General features: G+C 48.8%; 1 protein-coding gene across 2 annotated transcripts in view; it reads right to left on the reverse strand.

The window, feature by feature from the left end:
- Positions 1-2,564: 2,564 nt before the first annotated feature.
- The window catches only part of GATA4 (GATA binding protein 4), a 59,474-nt gene continuing 47,994 nt past the window's right edge, over positions 2,565-14,044 (reverse strand). Inside the window, exons 3-7 of one of the 2 annotated variants that reach the window (XM_084886367.1) lie at positions 13,580-13,746; positions 12,003-12,128; positions 7,170-7,257; positions 5,373-5,521; positions 2,565-4,359 (exon numbers count right to left, since the gene is read on the reverse strand). In XM_084886367.1, coding sequence (XP_084742493.1) covers positions 4,177-4,359; positions 5,373-5,521; positions 7,170-7,257; positions 12,003-12,128; positions 13,580-13,746 — 713 coding nt within the window. In that variant the 3' untranslated portion in view covers positions 2,565-4,176. Of the gene's footprint in view, positions 4,360-5,372; positions 5,522-7,169; positions 7,258-12,002; positions 12,129-13,579; positions 13,750-14,044 lie in introns of both variants that reach the window. The other variant, XM_084886366.1, reaches the window with a different exon arrangement.

The following is a 14,044-nucleotide window of genomic DNA, read 5'->3' on the forward strand; positions in this document are numbered from 1 at the left end:
CAGTCATGAGAACAGGGGTGTGTGTGTGTGTGTGTGTGTGTGTGTGTGTGTGTGTTTGTGTTTCCTTCCCTCGAGAGGAAAACCTTCCTGCATAGGGGAACCTCCTGGGCCCAAGAGCCCTGGGGCGCCTCGCAGGCTCTGTCTGATTCCTCTGTTCTTATCACCCAGAGCATAGCTGTGTGGTCACCTCTCTACAAAACCTGTCTCCCAGGCTTCAGTCAGAAGAGTGAACTCGCAATGCACAAACCCCAAGAAACCTGGACTTTGAAAGGCTAGGTCTATTTTAATGTCCCCTTCACTTGGGTTATTTCCTTCTCCTTGTTAGTGAACAGTCAGTCTTTCTGCTAATGCCCCTGCCACAGCCAATGGAGGGGAGACAAGAGTCCCCATAGGGCCAGAGCGGCACAGAACAGCAGCAGTCCCAGGAGGCTGCAGGTCAGAAACCAAAGCAAGTGTCCAGGGGCAGGGAGACTGGAGGCCCTACTTCCCAGGCTAAGCCTTGAAGCTTGAAGGCTGGTCCTTGGTCACAGGATGATGGCATCTTTGTGTTCTAGCTTCAAGCAGGGCAAGGATACAATCTGAAGAGAAGAATTCCATGTCACAAAAGGACTTAATAAACAAAAATCAATCACTTCTACTCCAAAAGCAGCTTTCCAAATAGCTGCTTCTCATGCACTCAGTATCCTAGTCAGTATGTCATGTTCCAGGGACTCGGGGCTAGGGGTGGGGTCATCCAATCCTGCCCCACTCCTGCTCAGCTCCATTTAGTGAATATTCAGTCAATATAAACCTAACTTGCACAGCTGTCAATCCCAAGCCAAACATAATCACCGCTAAATATGCTCTGCTCACCCCCTAAAGGCATTCAAAAGTCAAATATGCAGGATTAACACCCCCCAACTGTCACAATGACTTGACCTGTGCTTCAAAAGGTTTTATCGTGGCCAGAGGTGAGACTAAGGGGATGGGAGGGATTTATCTGGACACATGCTCCCTGGCTGCTTCACACACCATATTAAGCCCCTCATTTATTCTAAAGATGCCAGGATTGCTAGTCTATCCCCTCCCTGCAACCCCCTACCCCCACTCCCGCCCCCGTACCCTCTCCCCAGCCACTTCCCAACCATCTGGGAACTGCATCCTTTAGAATATCAAAATCGACCTCCTCCGAGGATACATTTCATCTGGGAAAGCAATCAAGTCTGGTGAGCTCGGAGGCTGAGACAAGCTGGATAGCCCCTCTGGAGCAGAGCAGTCATGACTATATAAGGTCTTCTGGTATTGTATGTGATTTTGTTCTGGAAGCCATTCCTAAAGGGAAGTGGCTGAACATTTTCAGCAAGGACTTCATCACAAGGCCAACATAAATTCGGGAGTGGAGGGGGGGGGGGGAGTATTTTTGGTTTTAAAGCTCTTTTTCCCTTGTAGTTGCTAGAGTTCTCCCCCTGGATGATCCCTGCATTCCGTAAGTCTGGCTGTTCCTGAGCCTATTTAAAAGCTTTTTTGATTTGACATAGCATGGTGGTGATTTTGTGTGTGTGTGTGTGTGTGTTTGTGTGTGTTTCTGAGCTGCTCAAAAACAGGGGTGCTCTGAAAAGTCAATGCCCACCAGTTGCCCAGTGGGTTGGCATAAGCCAACTGTGAGACTGGAAGCCACCCGAGACAGTTCTGAGTCGGGGTGGATTTTTTTTTTTTATCTGGGTCCCTTCCCCGACTCCCCTTCCCACCTCCTCACTTTTTTTTTTTTTTTTTAAATATATTTTATTGATTTTTCACAGAGAGAAAGAGAGAGGGATAGAGAGTTAGAAACATCAATGAGAGAGAATCATCGATCAGCTGCCTCTTGCACACCCCCTACTGGGGATGCGCCTGCAACCAAGGTACATGCCCTTGACCGGAATCAAACCCGGGACCTTTCAGTCTGCAGGCCGACGCTCTATCCACTGAGCCAAACAGGTCCCGGCCCACCTCCTCACTTTTAAAATGAAGCAATTCAGCAATTCTGGAGCCTAAGAAGGTGAAGACAAACGGATAAAGGAGACATTTCTCTCCTCTCCCATTGGTGTGGAGCATCACTTGCCCCTTGAAGGGCTTGTCTGAGCGGCACCATAGAGGAGAAGTGGAAGATGGGAGGGCACCTCAAGGTGACCCTCGGCACACACTTAACTCAGGTGGCTGGAGTGATCACTGCCCCTAAGCTTCACCTCATGTTCCCGCCCTGTGATCCCTGAGGGGAGCTCTAAGAACGGCCACTGGGTGTCAGCTGACGGACCACAGGAACCTTCGTTAACTGACCGTTGACCCAGCCCTCTCTCAGGAAACCAAAGCCTAGAGATGAGCTGCCAAGGTCGACCACTAGTCAGTGCAGGGCCAGGATGCGTGTTCCTGCAGCAGTGATTGCACAGACTGAGGACCTGGCCATCTGAAGACAGGAAGGAAGGAAACGATTTTAGGTGCTGCCTGTGAGTGGATCGAGGAAGGGGCCACTGTGACTCACGATTGCCTTGCAAAAGCCATCATCACCCCTCCCGGGAAAGACATGTGAGGGAGGAGGAGAAAGGGAAGAGGAGTACAGATAAATTTATTAGTTAAATACTGATTTTACAGCCATTTCACCTTAAGACAATGTTAACGCGTTTGTGGGTTAGGGAAAGTATAGGAGGGCGGCCTTCAGGAGAGAAAGCAATGTAAATGATGATTAAAGCAGAATCTTGGTTTAGAGATATTCTCTGCTACAGCCTGTAGGATTTGGGGGTGGGGTGGGAGCTGGGTGTTCAGAGTAGGACGCAGTCGGTGACACTCTGGATAAGGAGGACACGGAGGGAGGAGTCTGTGAGCTCCGGCATCACAGGCAGAAACAGCAACGTGGAGCTAGGAAAAAGGCCAATTCCAGTCCAGCACCGGAGAGCCCCCGAGGCCCGATTCAGTGTCTCCTCTGAGCCGCCATCCTCTTTCTTTTCAGGAGTTTTGTCGTGTTTGCTTTGAATTTATGTCGCGAAATCGCCAGCTTTTCACCTCTTGGACAACAGGTTTCTGCTGGAGAAGGATGCCAGGTGCACCACTTTGGGTGGACTCGCTGCCTGGCCCAGAAGCCCAGCTCCGCAGAACAGAAGTGGCGTCAGCAAGATCCAAGTGCAAGCGAGTCAGAATCCACGGAAAACCCTGCTCCCGATTCAGTGGCGGCCCAGCCCCAGGGTGTCCAGACAGCCTCTCCAGAGGGAATTCAAGTCTTAGGTCAGTGTCGGTCAAACTCGCTTTAGCAGCAAAACCTTTTTTGTTCTCACTCAGAACCCCCTGTGCATGATGGGGCGGAGGAAGGATTTTGAGGGGCAGGCTTGGGGGGCTTGATGTTCGGCTAAACTGCTGAGCTCCTGTTTTGCTGAGGGAGAGACACGGCCAAGCTGAAGGCAGGCTGAATCGCACGGAGCGCTGGAAGGGATTTTTCTTTTCAGACGCCTTGGGGTGAAGAGAAGGAGCGAAGGGATGAGGCCCTGAGCCGGGAAAAGGAACGTGGGGGAGGCGATGCCATACCGCATGCTGGGTGAGGCAGCCTCTCCTCCTTCTCCCCACAGAGCACCCAGTGACACGGGCGACGCCCACCGGTCCTGGAGCCGGGACTCAGTACTGAGGGGTGCAGGGGTGTGCTGAGCCCGAAGGGGAGTGTTGGGCATGGGCAGGAGCTGCCTGGAGGGGCCTGTCACATGGAAAGGCAGGCACATGGATGCGCTAGCTCAGGCGGGAGCAGGGTCCCAGCACCGGCCCCTCTCCCCACCCTCAGATCCCGGTGCTGGGATCACCAGAGGGAAACCACCGTCTCAGGCCATAGTGATGGGAGGGTAGAGAAGAACAGCTCCTCTCTCATCAGGGTGGAGTGGGGCAGAGGACGAGAAAGAAGTCTCCGGCTCCATGGAAGGGACTTGAGTGTGCTCCTCGTGAAGGGTGGGTGCGTCTGGACCAGAGTCTGGGCTCGTCCCGGCCCCTCATGTTGAAGAGGCATCTGATGAAATCCTACACCCACTCCCCTAACCAAATCATCGACTTCAAGTTTCTTCCCAGGTGTTCCGGAGTCACTGCCAGGCGGAGCAGGACGGCTGCGCTGGGAGCCGGTCCTCGCCCCCTGCTGCGGTTCTCCAAGTCCCAATCTGTGCAGGAATCTGAGGAGGGAGGGAGGCGACATTATGCGGTGATTATGTCCCCGTGACTGTCGGCCAAGGCCAGGCTGTTCCAAGGGTCCTGCTTGGAGCTGGCCTGCGGTGACTGGCTGACGGAAGCTGCGTAGCCTTGCGGGGAGAGCTTCAGGGACGAGAGGACTGGGTGGATGGACGGCCCGTGGCCGGACATGGCGCTGACCGAGAACGTCTGCAAAGCAAAGAGGGCGAGGTGAGGTCAGTGGGGTCACTCCTGAGGGCTCAGGAGGGGGAGCCCCATTAGGTGATGTGCCCAGGCTGGCTCCCACACCTAGGAGGGGGACCGGAGGAGCGGCCAACGGACAAGGGCAGGACCCGGGACCGCGCAACACTGCCGTGTCCTCCGCCCGGTGCTGTGGGCGCAGAGTGTCTGTGTGATTCATCACCTGCCCCTGAGCACCATGACCAGTAGGTGTGACTGCTCTGGTTGCTCCGAAGGCTCTGATAGTTACCCAAGACATTTGCTACAATCTCATCAGCACTCCACTTTCAAACAGTAGCTGTCTTCCCATCTCGGAGGGGCTCCTGGCTCTGCTGGTTCTACAGAGCCAGCGGTTCCTCACCCCGACAGCAAAGGGCTAGTCAGACATGGCCTCCCTCAAGTATGGGCGGGGAAGAGGTCAGAGTTCATAGGAGACTGTGACCAGGAACATCCGGATCCCAAAGGAGGGGAGCCTCAGAGGGAAGGGGGTTCAGGAGCAGGGATGCCATCATTTCCCAAAGAAGAGAATGAGGGGACTGCTGGTCCATCTTCTGGGCACACGAGGAAGATGGCCCTGCAGCTGGCCCTCGTGAAAACGACATCCTGCCTGTGATCTCCTCATCACCCCCAACCCACCCACCCGGCCCTCTACAGTTCCACGCCTCGGCCCAGGCCAGGAGGGTCCTCCTCCTGCCCTTCCTCCTCCTAACAAACATCTACGCATCCTTCAAGGCCAAGGTCAGATCACCCCTCCCTTAGGAGACAGAGGAGCTGCGGAACATTTGTCTCTCACAGGTGTGTCCAGATCACTGTGGCTTGATCGGATGTGCCCGCAGCCCCTACCCTCGAGTGGGGCCCTGAGGGCAGCCGGCAGCCGACAAGCCCCTCGGTCACGTGCTCCAGACCCCAGTGCCGGCCTGGCCCCCTGGTGCTCTGGAACCTACTTCCCCGGGGGCAGTCCTGTCCCCCACCCAGGGGCGCACCTGGGACATGGAGCTGCTGTGGCCGTAATGGGACCCCAGCCCTGGCTCTGTCTTGATGGGGCGCATCTCTTCGCTGCTGCTGGTGGTCGCGGTGCTGGAGTTGCTGGAAACGCTGCTGGTGGGAGGGAGGCTCTCGCTGCCCGAGGGACCTGGAACAAGACAGAGTCAGTCAGGACACCGAGCAGAGCAGAGGCAAGGACAAAGGGGTGGCCGTCCTTTGAGACAGCGGGGTAGACCCATGCTACTGGCTTATTTATATTTGCCGGGGCGAAAGCAGGGGTCTTTCGTGGGTGGAGGGAATCCTAAAATGAGATTTTCAAGGGAGCTTTTTGAAATGACAGGGACATCACCCCTTATCCCAAACCCCTTGAGGCCACAGGTGTTTCAGGATTCAAACCTTTTTTTTTTTTTTTTAATTTTTATTTTTAAAAGGGCATATACTGGCACTAGCCAGTTTGGCTCAATGGATAGAGCGTTGTCCTGCAGACTGACAGGTCCCAAGTTCGATTCTGACCAAGGGCACATGCCCGGGTTGTGGGCTTGATCCCCAGTAGGGGGTGTGTAGGAGGCAGCCAATTAATGATTCTCTCTCTTCATTAATGTTTTTCTCTCTCTCTCTCCCTTCCTCTCTGCAATTAATAAAGAAATTTTTTTTTTTTAAAAAGAAGGGGGGGTAATATACTGTACATTAGGGGACAACTCCAGTGAGGTCTGGGACAACACCCACATTGAAATGCATGAATATTTCTACAGCAAAACATGGGAATAGTCACAAGTGGGGCAAATAAAAGACAATACACAGCCTGTGTCTGTTCAGATTGGGTTTTGCTGCCAAACCCAGCCCCTGGACTTTAAGTTTCAGACAGGGGATTGTCCACCTGAACCTAACACCTGCTCTCTGGTGTGGGGCCGGTTACTTATGAACAGTGTGGAGCCAGGAGAGAGGAAGGGGACCACGGGGCAGAGACACCGGAAGGTCTCATGAGACGGGGCTGCCGGAGGAGTGAACGCTGCTGAATGTGGGAAAGGACAACCGTGGTAGTGTTCTCGGGAGCGGAAAGGGGAGATTATCTGACTCTGCAGGGCCAGCTCCCCATCAGCTCAGCTGGCTTATGTTGCGGGGACGATGGCATTCCCAGTGAGAGCTTTCCTTCGGGAGCAGCACCGGGAGGAAGGGCTCCGGGAGGAAACAGAAGTGGTCCTCAGCCTTCATCTAGAAGTTGAGAAGGCAGGGTGGTGCCTTGCACAGCGTGTGGACCCTGACATGTACAAACATGGGTCTGACTGCCCATCCTCAGCTGTGTGATTCTGGTCCCACTGCCTCCTCTGAGCCTCAGCTTCTTGTTTGTAAAATGGAGACAAGTGGGGTCATGTGGGGGTCTTTAAAGATCAATGAGAGATTATTTGTGAAGACATTCTTTAAAGTATGAAGTACCCCATGATGTCAATTATACACTGGCTTACAAACCAGTCCGTCGTGACCATGACTAGATCCCAACGATGTGGGGACGGGGGAATGTCCCCTTTTCCTTCAGGCCCTCGACCAGTCCAGCTGGCCCATGACAGCCTCTGTATGACTGGCAGTGATCAGAGCCCTGCTTCCAGAGCTCCAGTATGTCCCATGGCGATGTTACGTTTCTACTGGGCTCCTCGTTGTGTCCCGAAGAGCTAGGGATGGGTGTTGCTGACGTTACATCTTGACTCCCCAGGCCGGCTCACCTTACCAAGAACACATTCCCACACGCTCCAAGGACTTCAGATTCATTCATGTAATTACATGCAGAGCTCTTTCCTCACCTGCTGGCGTCTTAGATTTATTAAGGTTCTTGGGCTTCCGTTTTCTGGTTTGGATCCCCTCTTTCCGCATCGCAAGAGGCCTGGGAACCTGCGATCACAAGTCGATAGATATGGTTTTCCATTTGTACATGATCAGCGACAGTATTTCAATACACACATAACGGGAAGACAGCATCTAAGCAATTCCTCTGTAAACCTCAGCACTGAGACTAAGGAAATCAGCCCCTGGAACTTCTGCCAAGAGAGAAGTCAATTCTATTTTTTTAAAAAAATGTATTGAGCATCCTTTATGACATCCTGGGTATCAAACTAGACCCCGAAGAAACAGACACTGGAGGGCACAGATCCTTCCCTCCAGAGGTTCACGTTTAGTGGGAAGGACAGACAACTAGAACATAACCAGACTCATCGGTGCTGGGGGAGAACTCTGTCCTGGGTTGGGGTGGGGAGGGAATGGCACAGGAGCACAGTAAGGAAGGCTTCCCGGAAGAGGTGACGTCTGAGTTGTAGGGGGCAGGTATTTCGGGCAGCAGGCACAGTGGGTGCCAAGGCCTTTCATTCATCAGCCCCGTCAGGACACAGTGAGAGCGGAAGGGCGATGCTCTTCTCAGTGAGGACGCCAAGGAAATAGGCATACACTGGACAGTCCCAGGGAGTGAAGGTGTAAAGACACTGCCTATAGCAGCTCCTCACTGCACTGAATCTGACCACAGCCAACAGTGGTATTTCCATGGGAGCAGCAAGAGCTGGAGAGACGGACCTGTGGCCAGGTGCTGAGATAAACTGTCCGCGGACAATAGTTTTATTGCATCTGACTTCTCATAAACATGCAGTGACTGGTGGGTGTCACTCACAGAGGCCTAAACCAGTGCCTATGGAGCAAGCCTGCATCTTTCTAATGTTTTTCAATACTTTGCCTTCCCCACATCTGGTTTCTTTTAGGCCTGGCCCACAATAGCCGGTCTACGGGTAGTCTCCCATATGGGACTAATAAAGGCCACACCTGCAAACACTGAAAGAGAAGCAATCACCACTTCAGAGATGCCAACACGGAACCGTTAAGAGAAGTGCACCAGCATACATGATCTTGAACTTGCCTTCTAGTGAACTGAGGGCCAGATGAGCCAGCACTTCCAACTTTGGGCGAAAGTGTACTCAGACCCTGGTAAAGCCCATCCCAACTTCAAATGAATCTTGCCCTCTTCTTTATCTCCACCCACCTCAGTACTTTTTTTTTTTTTTTTTAATTGTGGTAAAATACACATAATAACCCAGACCAGTTTTCTCAGTGGTTAGAGAGCATCAGCTTGAAAACTGAATGGTCACAGGTTCCATTCCTGGTCAAGGGCATGTGCCTCAGTCACGGGTTTGACCCCTGGCCCTGGTTGGGGCACATGCAGGAGGCAACCAGTGGATGTGCCTCTTTCACATCGATGTTTCTCTCTCTCTCCCCCTTCCACTCTTTCTAAAAATCAATGGAAAAAATATCCTCAAGTGAGGATTAAAAAACAACAAATACACATAACATAAAATTTACCATCTTAACTTTTTAAAAAAAATTGATTTCAGAGAGGAAGGGGGGGAGAGAGAGAGAAACATCAAAGATGAGAGATAATCGTCGATTGGCTGCCTCCTGCAGGCCCCACACTGAAGATCAGTTCACAACCCGGGCATGTGCCCTAACACGGAATTGAACCATGAACTCCTGGTTCATAGGTTGATGCTCAATCACTGAGCCACACTTGTCGGGTACCATCTTAACCATTTTTAAGTATACAAGTCAGTGGTGTTAATAAGCACAGTCACAATGTTGTGCAACCATCACCACCATCATCTCCAGAACTCTTTCATCTTGCAAAACCAAACCTCTGTCCCCATTAAATAACTCCCCATTTCCCCTCTACCCTTGCCCCTGGCAACTGCCATTCTACTTCCTGCCTCTGAATTTGACCTTTTGTGGTTGACTTATTTCACTCAGCATAATGACTTTAAGGTTAATCCATGCTGTAACATGTGTCAGAATTTTCTTCCTTTTAAAGGCTGAATAATATTCTATTGTATGTACATATCACATTTTGTTTATCCACCCACTTACCAATGGACATTTGGGTTGCTTCCACCTTTGGGCTATTGTGAATAATGCTACCATGAACATGAGTGTACATTGCTTTCAATTCTTTTTGGAAATATACCCAGAGATGGGACTCCTGTGTCATATGGAAATTCTACTTTTAATTTTTTTAATACCCACATAATATTCCTCTATAATCCACCCCCATCCCCAATTAGAGAACAATTGTTTCTTTAACCATTTTCCTCCTGGAGCTTTTTCTCCATTTTTACTATTACAGTGATTCAACAAACATCCTTGTTTACACTCCTTGAAGAATACACAAGTGTATTATCTTATGAATGTTCTTAACTATATTTTAGCCACTTTTTGCTCGTTAAGATGAAAACACACATGAGATTAAATTCATAAAACCCCTCCCAGCCCACTACCATCAATCCTGTCCCCATGAGGCAATTGGAGAAATAGCCTATGTTCCTTACATTTTTAAAAATTCTCAAACTTGTATGCACTTACGTATATCTATACATGTATGTATGTGTGTACTCATCCATCCTTCCATCTGTGTATATGTCTAATGTATCTTCACCCCCATAGTATAGGGTCATACTATGTATATATTTCTTTGCAATGTGTTTTTTCATTACTCTAGGTCAAGTACACATTCTTTTTTAATTTCTGTGCAACAGTGTGCATTATAGGATATGCCATAATTTACTCAACCATTTCTTTATGAGGCTTGAAGATTGTTCCTAGTTTTTGCCAATACAAACACTGCAGCAATAAATACTTCAAACATCACTATGTATTGATTCTTTTATTGTTTTATAGGCTAGTTTCTCAAAAGTAGAGCTGCTACATCAAAAGGTATGTGTGTTTTTAACCTTAGTAAGTACTGCCAGGTTAATTTCCTGAAATAATATCTGTAATAACTGACATACAAATCAGCAATATACAGTATGAGAGTACTTGTTTTCTCAAAGCCACTCCACTCTATATTATCATGCATTTTAATTTTTGCCAAACACATGGGCAACACAGGGAACCTCAAGGTTGTGTTAACTGACACTTCCCTGATTTTTAGTGAGGACCAGCCTCTCTGCACATGTTCAGTGGCTAACCTGGGCGGCTTCTGTGAATTATAAGTTTACTTCTTTTGCCCATTTGGGGAAATGAGGGAAGACAGATTGTTAGTTTCTTATTATTCTGTAGGATCTCTTTTATTGTTTGTTTTACTTGTGTTGTTTTAATTTAACTTATATTTGAACAACTAAGACATGCACCATTTAAAAGTGACAAAAGGGGTAATCAGTGAAAAAAGGGTCCCTCCAACTCTCCTATTACTTCTCCTAGAGCAACCCATGCTACATGCTACCAGTTTCTTATATATTCTTCCAGGTGTTCTCTGTGTAAATGAGCAACAACATATAAATTACGTTCTTTCTCTTTCTTCATAAAAATGGTGCCATGCTGTGTACAACATTCTACACTGCCTTTTTAATAGCCCTGTATAATAGAGATTGTTGCAAATCAGAACATGAAGAGCTCTGTAAAGCTCCCTGTATTCTGAAAATATGAACCCTTTTTCTGATATGTGCATTGGTTTTTACTTTCCTGAGGTATCCTTTTTCTATACACTAATATTAAATGTTCTAGAATCAAATATACATGACTTTTATCTTATGCCTTAAGAGTTCTAAAAACTTGTCTAACAAGTTTTCCTCTAACCCACAAGGTTATACAAATGTCATCTCCTACATTTTCTTCTAGCATTTTATTGCCTCTATTTAAAGATATTTTACATTTCATATCTTTAATTCACCGAAGCTTATTTTTGGTTTTGGTAGGAGGTGGAGATCAAGCTTTGCTTGTGTTTTCCAGATTTTATTAATACAATTATTTTAAGCTATCCTTTATCCATTGAATTACTTTTTTTTATCCATACTAACCATATATAGAGACTACTCTGAGTCTCCTCATCTGTAAATGGGAATTAGACTTAGATAATGTTAAAGATGAAGTGAGTGGCAATGTTTCTGCTATGGTATGAAATTCTGTGTCTCGCTAAAATTCATGCTAGAAACCCATCCCCAGATATGATAATGTCAGGAGTTGGGGCCTTTGGGAGTTGATTAAGTCATGGGGGTGGAGCCCTCATGAATGGGATTAATAGCTTCATAAAATAGACTTCAGAGAGATCACTCATGCCCTGCATGTGACCTAGCTGAAACCAGTTTGGCTCAGTGGATAGAGTGACGGCCTGTGGACTGAAAGGTCCCAGATTTGATTCCCGTCAAGGGCATGTACCTTGGTTGCAGGCACATCCCCAGTAGGGGGTTTGCAAGAGGCAGCTGATCGATGATTCTCTCTCTGATGTTTCTAGCTCTCTATCCCTCTCTCTTCCTCTCTGTAAAAAATTAATAAAATATATTAAAAAAAAAAAAAAAAGAAAAAGTCTGTGACCTAGAAGAGTACCCTCACTCCACTATGCTGATACCCTGATCTCCAACTCCCAGCCTCCACACTGAGAGACATAAATTCCTATTTAGAAGTCACCCCGTCTGTGTTATTCTGTTGGAACAGCCTGAACGGACTAATGTAATCTGCATGGTTCCTTCCATATCTAAGTATCTCTGTTAAGAAGGAAAAAATAAATTATAGTCTGAAGGGAGAAAGACCCCTGAGGACTGAGCGATGGGTATGAAAGAGCATGAGTGCTGGTCGAGGTGGTGGTCCTGCATCGGGGGCGGGGGACTACTTACGCCATGGAGCTTCATGTACAGGCCGCAGGCGTTGCACACGGGCTCGCCCTCCGCGTTGCGGCGCCACAGCGTGGTGGTGGTGGTCTGGCAGTTGGCACAGGAGAGGCCCACTCGGCGGGAAGCGGACTGCAATACATGAGAGAAACCCTTCAAGTCCAAGTAAAAGGCGGGCGCTGTGCTTCTGCCTCGCAGGGAGGGAGTGCTGTGGGGCTGGGCCTCCCCTGTGTGGGTGGCAGGAGCAGGCGATCATAATCCTATGTGAGCATCTCAGGCCAGCCGGAGCACCAGGCCTCCCTTCATCAGAGCCAAGCCGCTCCTGGGGCGGGTGGCTGGGTGGGGAAACTTCTGCCCTGGGAGAAGAGTGAATGCTAGTCCTGATTGGCTTAGTGACGTTATTAGTCATTCATTGTTAGATGAACAGTCCAATGAGCACTGGGCACTGGAGGCAGAAAAGTAGAATTAATATGATATTCAAGTAGTGGGTGAAGATTTATTGTGTCCAAGTGTCATCAGAGACTGGATGGGCCATGGGACCTCAAGAAAGGGGAACATCAAGGGTTAATCTCCTCTGTTCTCCCCTCCCTAATATACATGAAAGCCAGTATGTATTGGTCAAAATAAAATTTTAGTAAGAAAAGCCCACGGAACAAAGAACCAAAAAACTCAATTGAAACTTTTCCTCAGCCACAGGCCAAGTACACACTGTTGAACTTCCCTGGGATTTGGGTTGATCAACTGAAAAATGAGTAAGTAACAATGGCTACAGAAGAGTTGACCTTCCTCATGGGGTTGATGGGAGCACAGGAGATGTACAAGAGAACACTGGATTGGGAACCAGGAAGTCTGGACTCATTCATAGGCAACCCCAGACAAGCCTCACTTTTCACTTCTGCACAATTAAGGGCTTGAATTAGATGCTTTAAAGAAAATTAATAAATAGAAGCCTAATTTCAATGGAAGTTGGGAGGGGCTGTCAGGGGAGTCTCATGTGGTACATTCATCATTACTCCAAACAAGAGACATATTTTCCATCTCCAATAGGAAGATGTTTTTCTACTCTACTACTCCAGCAGGTAGAGGGAGGGTCTTCTCCTCCCCCTACAACACTTACAGCTCAGCCAATGAAAAGCCACCATACTTCTAACTCCCAGTTTCCTCCAATGGACTCTTTGTTTACACAGCTCCTCCTTCCCCTGTGTCAGAATGTTCCCCTCCTTCATCACCTGGGCTTGGCATGGTTTACCAGTGGACCACATGCCCTGAATTACAAATCTTTGTTGTTGCAGAATAAACCCATTTTGCCAGAGAGATATCTGGCTCTTTGCTCAAGGTCAAGTCTGGAAAACCTTGCAGCTCAAACTAACTTAATTCTAAAGGTGTGAAAACTACGTAGCCTTCACCCACCAATCCAACCCCTCAAACGATACCTTCTTCTAAAGATGACTTGAAATCCAAAATTCAAAACCAGGAAATGTCTCACCAAGGTAGGAACCTTGAAGCCAGGTGCTAAGAAGAGTGAAATGTGCCCCACCCCCATCCCAGGCTGTTGGACTTCTCTGGTCTGGGTAGTTGCTTACCAGCCGGCGCTGGGGCTTGATGAGGGGCCGGTTGATGCCGTTCATCTTGTGGTAGAGGCCACAGGCGTTGCAGAGGTAGTGCCCTGTCCCATCCCGCCTCCAGAGTGGGGTAGACATGGCCCCACAGTTGACACACTCTCTGCCTTCGGAGAAGTCATCAAACATATCTACTGGGTGGGAAGTAACACAGAAGACTCATTACTTGTTTATTCATATTAACCTCATGTCAGAAGATCTAGAGACCAAAGAAATAATGCCCTTTCCTTGCAGGGAGTGCAGGATGGATAGCTTTGGGGCCTCACTTTGACCTTCCCGCCCTGGGGATCTATTCTGCTCAGGGGACTGTCATGGGAAATGGACATGTTTACTCTCGGACATCCCAGTCACAGCAGGGCTCTCCCCAGTCAGGAGACAGGAAGAAAGTCTGGCAGCAACCCCCAGCAGCCTGATGTCAGTCCCTCATCT

Source organism: Pipistrellus hanaki (genome assembly GCF_964339955.1).
Source record: "Pipistrellus hanaki genome assembly, chromosome: 5".
In the NCBI taxonomy this organism is placed as follows: Eukaryota; Metazoa; Chordata; class Mammalia; order Chiroptera; family Vespertilionidae; genus Pipistrellus; species Pipistrellus hanaki.